Source organism: Dioscorea cayenensis, chromosome 5 (genome assembly GCF_009730915.1).
Source record: "Dioscorea cayenensis subsp. rotundata cultivar TDr96_F1 chromosome 5, TDr96_F1_v2_PseudoChromosome.rev07_lg8_w22 25.fasta, whole genome shotgun sequence".
NCBI classification, from domain to species: Eukaryota; Viridiplantae; Streptophyta; class Magnoliopsida; order Dioscoreales; family Dioscoreaceae; genus Dioscorea; species Dioscorea cayenensis.
This window is the reverse complement of record NC_052475.1, coordinates 20557404-20568265: the sequence shown is the minus strand read 5'-3', so window position 1 is coordinate 20568265 and position 10862 is coordinate 20557404. Positions and strand designations below refer to the sequence as shown.

The following is a 10862-nucleotide window of genomic DNA, read 5'->3' as shown; positions in this document are numbered from 1 at the left end:
TACTAGGCTAAGCCATATTCCCTCTTACCACAATATTGTTCGAAGATCTAGAGATAGGTTTAACAGAGATAGGTGGTTTACCATGATTTAGAGATGTGACTTCCCCCACCCACCACAGCAAAAGAGGATGAAGAAGTTGGGAGTTAAACACGCATGACCTTGAATGTCACCATCCTAAAAGCTTCAAATATTGGTAGATGTTTAACTATTGCAATAAAAAGATAGATATTGTTTTATAAGATTATATATATATATATATATATATATGCAAATATAATTATTTTTTTAATTATGGGAGTATATACCAGCCACCTCATGGATTATTTATTAATTTAGGATTTTAATTAATTAAAAAAATCAAATGGTTGTAATTAAAGGAATGGTGGTAAATATAATAAAAAGTTTAGAGGCAAGATCAAAATAAAAAAAAAAATTTGAAGACAGACATTTTCAATAGTGACAGCAAAGAAGTTTGTTATATAGAGATATATAATATTCGACAATATAAATATTTTACACTTAAATAAAAATAAGCTTGTTTATCTATAATAATTGTTTGCCTGCTAATATTTTTAGTGATTAACTGATTATTAATTTTAAGTTCGAATTGATCCCTCTATTAATTTTCTATAAAAAATAAAATAAAAAAAATCCAAAATTATAATTTTATACGTTGTTTTCTTGCCACTCAAAATGGTCACATGTGAGAGCTTTATGCATCATTTACCATGCTGAAAATTCTCTGATAATTGAAAAAGCAACCCATCTCCATCACTAGATTAGCCAATTCAGAAACAATATCTTCACACAAATCTTATACTAGTCTTTGAGTTCTTCCATCCAACTAATTATGTCTAATTAGCCTCTGTCACAATTAAAATCACACACAAATTTCCATGACAAAATGGACTTGAACTTTTCAAAGTCTTCCAATTAATGCCCTTGCACCTGCATGTCCATACCCATTACTATCATGAAATCTTTCACATATCCTGGTATTAAGATGCTGTAAGCTCACATATAGTCATGCATTCCTTAACTTAATAAAGTGATATTAATTTGTAACCTCTGATATCAACATCTATTCCAAAAGCTTCAAAAATGTGATCTTTGTGTAGATATTCAAGTACCACATTGTCAACATTTTGAAGGAAATTAAGACCTTGTCATTGCATTTGTGAAAAATAGAAACTAAACATTAAATGCATAAAAAGTCCTAAACTTTACACTATCACATGTCCTTACATATATATATATATATAGATAGATAGATGTCTATTCAAAGACGTGACCTACAAGAGAAGATGTGAAAATTCCTTTGGCCTGGAGATAAAACAGCTCTTGGATCATACTTGAGTTTCATCTTAACAAATGTGTCCCATTTAGTAGAGCCAAAATGTTTTTTCCAGTCTTCTTGGGAAGTGTAATGCGGTAAATATTGCTTATACCTAATGCCTCTCTTGTCACAGAAACTTAGTATCTCAATGTTTTGATCCTGTAAATACTGTAAGTTTCGAATCCCTGACCGCAATAGTCCGATCGAATAGAATATTTCTTCATCAGGAACCACTGCTGACATCCTTTCATCCCACCTGCAATACATCGCACTAATTATAAGTAGTGAAATTTTTTGATAAAATTGTGTTACTATTACTGGCTAGCTATATACTTATTGTATTCATACTTGTTCTTGTTCATAGGGTATATAAGAATTGGACCCATAGGGTCTTTGTTCTTGAGAATGCCTTTGAAGACTCCTTCATTGATGTCTGAAATCCTGGACTTAGGGACAAATATATTGAGCCAAGGATGAGGAACATCCCAAAGTCCTTCCGAACGAAGTTTGAGTTCTCCATCATGCACTCGATTGAGAAAATCTAAAGTATGAGACATCATTAGTGAACACAAATCCTTTAACAAAGTTTAGCTCTTCGATCACCGATTCCATCTCCTACCATTCAATTATAACGATAAATTAGTTCTAGCTCTGATACCATGCACGTTAGATTTATGATAATTAATTTACCTTATCAATGGAAGATGATGTAGCCAAGTTGTAGTAGATGGACCCTTCTAAACAGTAAAGTGGTCCATGGTCAGCTGCAAGTGCACCAATTCTCACCAAATCTTTCCCTGTGAAAAAACTAGACCTCCAATTGCTTATAAGACTTTGATCCATGAGAATTGAACCCTCCACATACTGAAAACCCTTTTTCGTCCTTCCCTTCTCTTGATATAAGTCTTTCTTGGTCCTCCGTAAATGCGACAAAATCAGTGTAAATGAGCCTCACCCATTTCACCTTCAATATCACATGCATGCATGCACTATTTGTATGTTAATGTTTTTTCACAATAGGATGAAGAAGAATCAAAGAAAACAGATAATTAAGTAGAGATATTTAATTACCCTATCAGGCGCTGCTTCGATGGCAATTCGAGCTCTTGTGATGATCCCAAACTGTCCTAAACCTCCCAAAACAGCAAAGAACAAGTCTGAGTTATAATTCTCTGAACATGTAACCTTCTCTCCCTTCCCTGCAGTTGTAAAAAACCATCACTGACATGTTTAATATTTGTACACATATATACACACACATATATATAGATATATATATTTGGTTTGTATTTAAACATGGTATGAATAATTCTAACCAGTGATAACGTCAAGTTCGAAAACATTAGATATTTGAGGACCATGAAGAAATGCTTGGCCGCTAAGCCCAGCGTTTGACAATGTGCCGCCCACGGTGAGATAAAGATAATCAGTCCATGCCCGCGGTGCAAGCCCATATTTAAGAGTCTCATGCAACACTTCGATCCAAAACTTCTCACCACCGGCATCAACATACATCTCCTCCGGACACACGACTATTCGACCATCGTTCTCTCCTCCGAGAGCCCTCATCTCTATGACAACACCTCCCGGGGCCATAGCCTGGCCTTGGAGAGAATGGCCATGGCCTCTGGCGGCAATTTTTATTGGCTTTGATACCATGTTAGATAATTTCACGAGAGTAACTATATCATCAATGGATGATGGGACGGAGAACGGCAATGGCCGGAGAGGCTTCAGTGACATTACCGAAGTCTTTTGATGCAGGTAAAGTGATGGAGGGATCAGTTAGGAGTTTAGTGATGATATCATCATGGGATTGTATGCCAAGAATGAAGAATGACATAAAGATTGAATAAGCAGTGGTGTTAAAGAAAGAAGCCATAGTTGTTGTTGAAGGGAATTGGGAAATGTAAGATGGTATTTATAGAAGGAGAACATGGAGAAGAGATCTCTTGAGATCTAGTTTTGTGGTTAGGGTGACGTAGCTTTTTTCTAAATATTTCTTATATAAAAATATATATATATATATATATATTTTTTTTTATGAAAGATTTGTAGGACAAGTCCTAGAGATCCTATCACTTTCTTGGGGTAGTGAAAGAAAGTGACAAAACTAATAAGATCCATGGGACATGCTCCTTGTTGCATCACTTGTTCTTGTTATTTATCTTTTGAGCTTCATTAAAAGAAATTTTGGTTTTTTTATTTTTGTTTAATCTAAAGTCAAATATATTTTGGTGAATGTTCACATTATCTTGGCACCGAATTATTTTATTTGTCGTATTAAATTATTCTCTAGAAAAAACGAAGATAATTATGTGATTTGAAAGAGGAAAAATGACTCGATGACGATCATGTATATGGACTAATTAAATTATAAAAAAAGAAAAGTATTTATAAATTATTGAATAATATAGTTTTATATATTCCTATTTTTTACTAACTATTTATGATGATATTTCATTTTTTTATTTTTTTATTTTTTTGTGATAATTTAAATTTTAGATTAATGTATTTTTCTAAGCCGAAATACATATGTTTTGGGTCATTTTATGACATGAATATAAATAACATGTAATATCGCATCTTAACGTTATTTTGTACATAAATACAAAGCATCAAAATCACATTGGTTTAATGAGGATTTAAATTTAATATCAAATTTAAAATTATATAAAATTGCAAATCCAACCACCAAAACCAAAACAAATATTTACTGATAAAGAAATAAATAAGGACCATGCCAGTAAACGAGTTAGGCAAGAAAAACAAGAGAAATGGATCTCATGTGGTCCAACAAATCAAAGCAAGAATATCTCAATGGCCTACAAATTACTTGCCTACGGTTTTCAGTTGACTTGACTCATGAATTTCAAGAAATTTATCACTTAAAATAATTTAAAAAATTATTATTATCCCATAACATTTAGTTTATTAACATCAAATTATTTATATAATATGTTCATTTTTTTGCTGAGAAAATGAATTTAAAGCTCAGTCCATACAGAGTAAGTATATAGATAGGTTGACATATTAATTTTTTATTTGTACATATTTTTAACATAATTTATTTATTTTATTAAAAAAAAATAATAATTTATTTAAAAATTAATAAAATTTATAAATTAAATAATATATTATATTATATCAAGGTTGGAAAAACAACATGTTGCGTGTTGGCGGGTTAGATGAGCATGGTTCAATAGTGCCCTGTGCCCTTAAGATGTGAATGGATGGTTAGGGTCAAACTTTCTCTTTTCTTTGCATATATGCCCCCAGAAAACTTAATAATTATATTTTTAAGAAAACTAACATTTTTTTCTTGTATTAATTATGCATACTACTATGATAAATAAATTTAAATATTCATGGAATTCAAGATAGAATATTTAATTTTAAAATTTATGAGTTAGATTTACGTAGAAACAAAACATAGAATATTTTTTATGTCTGTGTAATTCAACCAAACACATTATTATATCTAAACCCTCCAACAAACTTTAGATGCAATTATGATGTTTTATTAAAATGCATATATTTGAAGAAACCTTTCTCATATGTATTCAAGTATGTCTGAACTTTTTATTGATTATTTAGACAAGTACTTTCTTTACAATCAGAAGAGATTTGGTCCATGGCATATCTTAGCATTTAGAAGAATATGCCTGGGGTAATGTTGGTGTGATTATGTCAAAAGTAAGATTACTATTTTTATTTTAATTTAATTTATTTGATTTTTGTTTTTGTTTTTTTTATAAACTCGACTTCATGTGTGGTCAAACAAGCCCATAAACAAGTGGGGTCAAGCACAAGAATCGCGAGTGGAAGGGGGGCTCAAGCTAGGTGGGACTAATAAGCATAAAGGAGGGGAGCACAAATTCGAATAAGCTAAGTGGGGCCAGCACGAGAAGAGGAGGGGAAGCATATAGTGAGCTAAGTTTGTCTGGCACGAGCTGGCACATTGTCAGATGATCTCATCACCTACATGTGAGCTCATGTGGACCCAGATCCGACAAGTTCATCATGCTTAGCTTGACTTTTTGAGAGCTCACTGAGAATTAATGGAGCAAACTCACGAGTAATTAAAAAAAAATTGAAATATTAAACAAATTGTATTTTTATAAAAAAAAAATATCCACTACATTAAAAGATAATAGATTGTGAAATGGGGTTTTAGAATTATAAGGATTGAGGACTTATAGAACATTAAAAAAAATTATATGGGATTTTTTAAACTCTTTGAGAATTCAAAAACACTTGTAGTCCATTCAATTATAAAATCTAAATTACAACTCAAATGTACTTTTTAATTCCACCTGATAAACAAACCAACCCAACCATTCCACATAATCAAACCAATTACTTTTTATTTTATAAATAATAGGCGACAAGCGCTATTTTTTATGAATATAAATGATATCGAACAGTAATGGAGCCTGTATGTACAGTACAAAAATAATATAAAAATCCTAGATGAACAGTGTGTGAAATAGTACTGCTGGAGGAGAGACTTGAACCCATGACCTCCCTCTTTTAACTTTGATGTCATACCATTGGACTATATATATATATTTTTGAATAATAGGTGACAAGATACCGACAAATGATACAAAAATAATATAAAAAAATCTTGAGATAGCATGTAAATACAGACTTTTAGGGGAGATTTGAACTTCATATATCGTTTTCTAACTTTCGACAATTATTTTTTTCATTAATTTATATTTAATAAAATAAATACATAGAGTATCTACATTATTTTTATTTTATTTTTATTTTTTTTAATAAAATAAAGAGATTCACAAAAACTAAATGGGACTATACAAGTCAAGGGGCATGCATGTGGCTTTGTGTAGACATGCTCTGACGGGAAGGGGACAACAAACGTCGTACATGAGAAAGTATTTGAAGTGTGGTCACAAATTAAAAATAAATAAATAAATTCATCAATTTTAATTCTTGCTTATAATTGATCAGAAATAAGTTAGATTGAATTATTGTCTTGTTTCATTATTTATAATTGATGTCGATGTTATTCTATGCATGTGAAAAATTTTTTTAAAAATAAATAAATAAGTGAGTGAACACAAAATGGTTCTAATTTTTGAATATTTAATTGAGTCATTCCTTCTAATTGTCTTGCTACAAACTTTAATATGCATGTTTATTATTACTTAAAACTAAATAATAAGAGAAATATGTAATGAATTTTTTTTAAAAAAAAATGGATAAATCATCATTTTATAAAAAGAAAAAAAGCGTAATAAAATATTTTAATTTTGCATGTTTTACCGCACTATGCAAAGTACAAATCTTTTTTGTGAAATAACCCAATTTTGAATCGGATGTTACTAATAAAAAGTAAAAATTTTAAAATTTTAATTATAATTTTTTAGTTTATGATAAATTTATCAATATTAATAAATTTAATATCAATTCATAAATATATTTATTTAATTAGTTCCTTCTGGTAAAAAAATAGAGAGCTAGATAAGGGGGGACCCTCATGCCCAGTTCCCAGGAAATACAAATTAATATGTAGAAAGCTTCAATAAAAAAATTACATAAAAATTATGTTAAATATTGATTTGAAATTAAAGTTATGTCTCATATTACTAGTGGATTTTTTTAAACTTGGTCTTTTATTCATCAAAAAAAAAATTTAAAATAACATAAACACTAAAATATCATGGCACTTACTTATACTTATTGTATTATCTTTTTCTGCAACATGGGTTATTCATTTCCTATTTTTTTCCCTTCTTTACACAAATGTCATATAATATATAAAATTAAGAAAACACCAAATGATAAATCATTCTATTTAATTACTTCTAAACTTAGGAGAATCTTTTCATAGCATGGCTCATATTAATCAAAAATATCTTTTGAATAGACACCACTACTTTAGTTACAATTTTTCCACTTTCAACTTAGCTATTTCTCTTGATAGAGTATGTATTGATCTTTGCTTCATAATTCAAAGTTTCATTTATTCTTTTTGAACATATTAATTTGGTTCACACTTCACAATAATCTCTATAATTTGGCGTGTTTCACAATCTTTTGTTCCTTGATAATTAAGCAAATGCACATGCATGCATGGGTAGCAAAAATAAGCACAACTTAAAAAAAAAAAAAAGAACTTAATTAAATTTAAATTTAAATTGGTAGCCAAACTTTCAAAGTCAGCATGACAAGGATTTTATACATCAAATCAATATATCATAACATATGGAAATACAATTTCTTTTGGTAAATACACCCACACACACATATATTGTTTATATGAACAAATAAAACTAATTACATGCTTTTATTTTAAGGGATGATCACTTTTATGTTTCACTTGTTCTTTATCAATATCTAGCTAAATGGCTACAAATTAAGTTCAATTAGATCAATAGCATGGTTTTTTCGATTTTGAAAGAGTTGTTAAGTTATTCTTTTTGGCTTAAGTGAAAATGGTTTTTAAAATTTTATTAAGCAAATTAAAAATTACAATATGAACTACAATAAATTAAGTTTTAAAATAAAATCTCTTGCTATAATTTTCTTTATTTTAAAAACATTAATATATAGCACAAACCATATGGCCTAAATATAATTATTAGTTAATTTTGTAACTATGAATTTAGAACTGGAATAAATTCTTATATAAAAATTTTATTAACTAAATCAATTTAATCAACATTTAATAGTAAAAAACTATTCAGGATTTATTTAACTACAATTATTATGTTTAATCAATATTAATCAAATCAAAACTCAACAAAACTCAGGTTAATTTGAGCTATTATTTTTACCAATATGAATTTAAATTATAAAACATTTATTTGAAAAAAAGAAAAACTTTTCCTTCATCTTGGATCCTTCCCTTTCTCATGTTATCAAGTGAATAATTAGAAAAACATTCTATTGCGCCAAAAAGCTTGAATATCATACCTAACAAGATGATGCCAACTTGCAAACCTTTTTGTTTTAACCATGAATTAACCAATAATATATCATGTTTGTTTTATATAGGACCCAAAATCGAACTCCAAAACCCGCACAAAGCGAGAGTATAGATGTTTGTTAAGCTTGCAGTTGCACTCTACACTTGTGTACATATCGAGTATTTCTCTAATCATGATCAAAATACCAAACTAGTCAATCAAAATCTATTTTTTGCTTCTTAAATAAATAAATAGATACTCAATCTATTGATGAAGATCTCGTATCTTTTTGGCATGGTTTAATATAGCTAAATATCCAAAGAAGCCAAAATATAAAGTTATGACCTTACTAAAGAGAAAAACCAAAGAGAAATTTTCATTTTAATATTTGCGCTCTTGAATTAAAGTCTTTTAACTTTTGTTGGTTTCTCATTTCATTTCATTGTATTTTTCTTGACTTTTTTTATTACTCTATCAGCCATTATTTGAATATGATATTATCGTAATTATTTAAAAATGATTTATCTATGTTTCTTGAAATTTCTTGATCATGTAGGCCGGCACGATTTTTCTTTTTTGTCTCATCCCGATTTCTTTTCTCTAGAGTGATCTGACCAAACATCTAGAAACATAAATCCAAGATCATATTTGTTATAATACTTACTTCTTCTATTTATATTATATTAAATTAGATAATCATTTTAAACTTTTATATATATATATATATGTTCTAATCACTTTTGTTGAATTGTAAGATCATGAAAAAGTAGAAAAGCAATACAAGGAGGGAAAGTAAAGGTGCCCTTTATTTTATTTTAAAATTTTTTGGGTTTGTTTTGACAAAGATCTCAATGAGATTGATGTTGGCCAGCCTGCCAAAGATTCTTTCCTTCATGAAAACCTTTTTGATATTTGAAATCCTTGCCAAGGATCTCTAACCACATGCAACTCCACTTGTTCTTTTTCTTTCTGTTATATATATATATATGTATATATATATATATATATATATATATATATCTTTTCAATGAATTTCCAGCTTGTGTTTTCATGATCTTACCTATATATTGATTATCAACATATGAATATTATATTATTATTTAATATATATTTATATACATATATAACAACCTTATAATTAATTTAGACTAATGAAAGAACAATTTAATGAATTCCACAATGAGAATTAAAGAGAAGGAGGCGTGTTTGCGAAGAAGCCAGTGTTTGCTTGAAAGGAAGTCAAAGAAAAGGAATCGTTTATAACGTGCAGTACTGTTTTAATGGTTCATGTCTGCCACCTTTTGAAAACAAGGTTGCAGGAAATATAAGTACTGTCACTTACTAACAACACGAGAGTTTCAAAACTTGGATCTCTTGCCAGTGGATTTGCTGGTTTTTTTTTTATATACTACTGTTCATTATTCATGCATGAAAAGTTATAAGACTTTGATGTACTATATTGATGTTAGTCAGTCAATTTGTGTGCAATCTCTAGCTCTCTAGATCAGGGTTAGGGTTAGTAGTTTCTTGGCTAGATGTCACTTTATGCCAGCGTGTCTGGTGTACTACCTATGTTATTGTCATCAAAGTTTAAGACAAGTTTGCATGTGATGTCCAGTGAAGTTACTGCATGCGTTGATCATATATCCTGCTCACTTTGGTAGGTTACCAACCATTGAGACTTGAGACTCTCATGTTTTGAGTTGCATTGTCCATTAGTATTCATTAATTGATTTATTTTTCATAAATTCATAATTTTATCAAATATTTTATATATAATTGGGTATATAATCTGAATTAGCTGTTGTATAGGTAAATCTAATTAATTATACTATGCAACAATAATTAATATCTATTGATCACATTAACCTTCATTAATTAAGTTTGTATGCTTTCACGTACACGTGTATAAGAGTGAGATTCTCTCGTCCGTGACTCACTCACAGTTTTCAAAGAAAATGAAAGATGATTATCGTGTTACAAGCTAGCTACATGCATGTGCATGCATATGTGAATGAATGACCTACATGCATGCACATGCATAGCAGCATATGGGCATCTGCATGCATGGGAAATTGGAATCATTATATTTGGTTGCTTTTTAAGGTCATCAGAGAAGAATATATAGATATATATTGTGAAGAATATGTATATGACATCACATGATGAGAAAGAATGAGTTGAGTGGCAGGCAAGTGAAGTAGGAGATGAGCTGGGAATCATGGAAACAGGCAGGCTTTATAGGATCTGGTAGAAGATCTGATCAGAAAGCGAGCAGATGTTACTGGACAGCATGCATGTGTTTGGATTCTGGAACAACATGAAATGTTCTCACACTGTTTGCACTTTAATGTGCAAAAAGGTTGGCTTATTAGCTGGTTAGATTCGAACAGCAAGATATCTCAGTTACTTAGAAACAAACTTCAAGGACCTAAAACAGTACTTTGAGGAAGGACTTAGGTCTTGTAGTGGAACAAGTGGGGTCCTTTCTTTTTCTGCAAAATTTAGACGCACTCTCAAAGTTTCAAACTGTACCTGCATATCAATGCATGCATATTCACTGTGTTCCCTGTGACACAGATATAGTC

At 29.8% G+C, this 10862-nt stretch overlaps 1 protein-coding gene across 1 annotated transcript; it reads right to left on the bottom strand.

Annotated features, from left to right (window-relative positions):
• Window positions 1–1046: 1046 nt before the first annotated feature.
• On the bottom strand, window positions 1047–3211 carry LOC120260599 (cytokinin dehydrogenase 5-like). Its single transcript, XM_039268108.1, is given in 9 exon segments — window positions 1047–1317; window positions 1319–1592; window positions 1685–1881; window positions 1883–1951; window positions 2027–2207; window positions 2209–2300; window positions 2408–2535; window positions 2653–3040; window positions 3042–3211. Coding segments are annotated over 9 exon segments (1509 nt in total). The 5' UTR covers window positions 3180–3211; the 3' UTR covers window positions 1047–1275.
• Between the last annotated feature and the right edge of the window lie 7651 nt (window positions 3212–10862).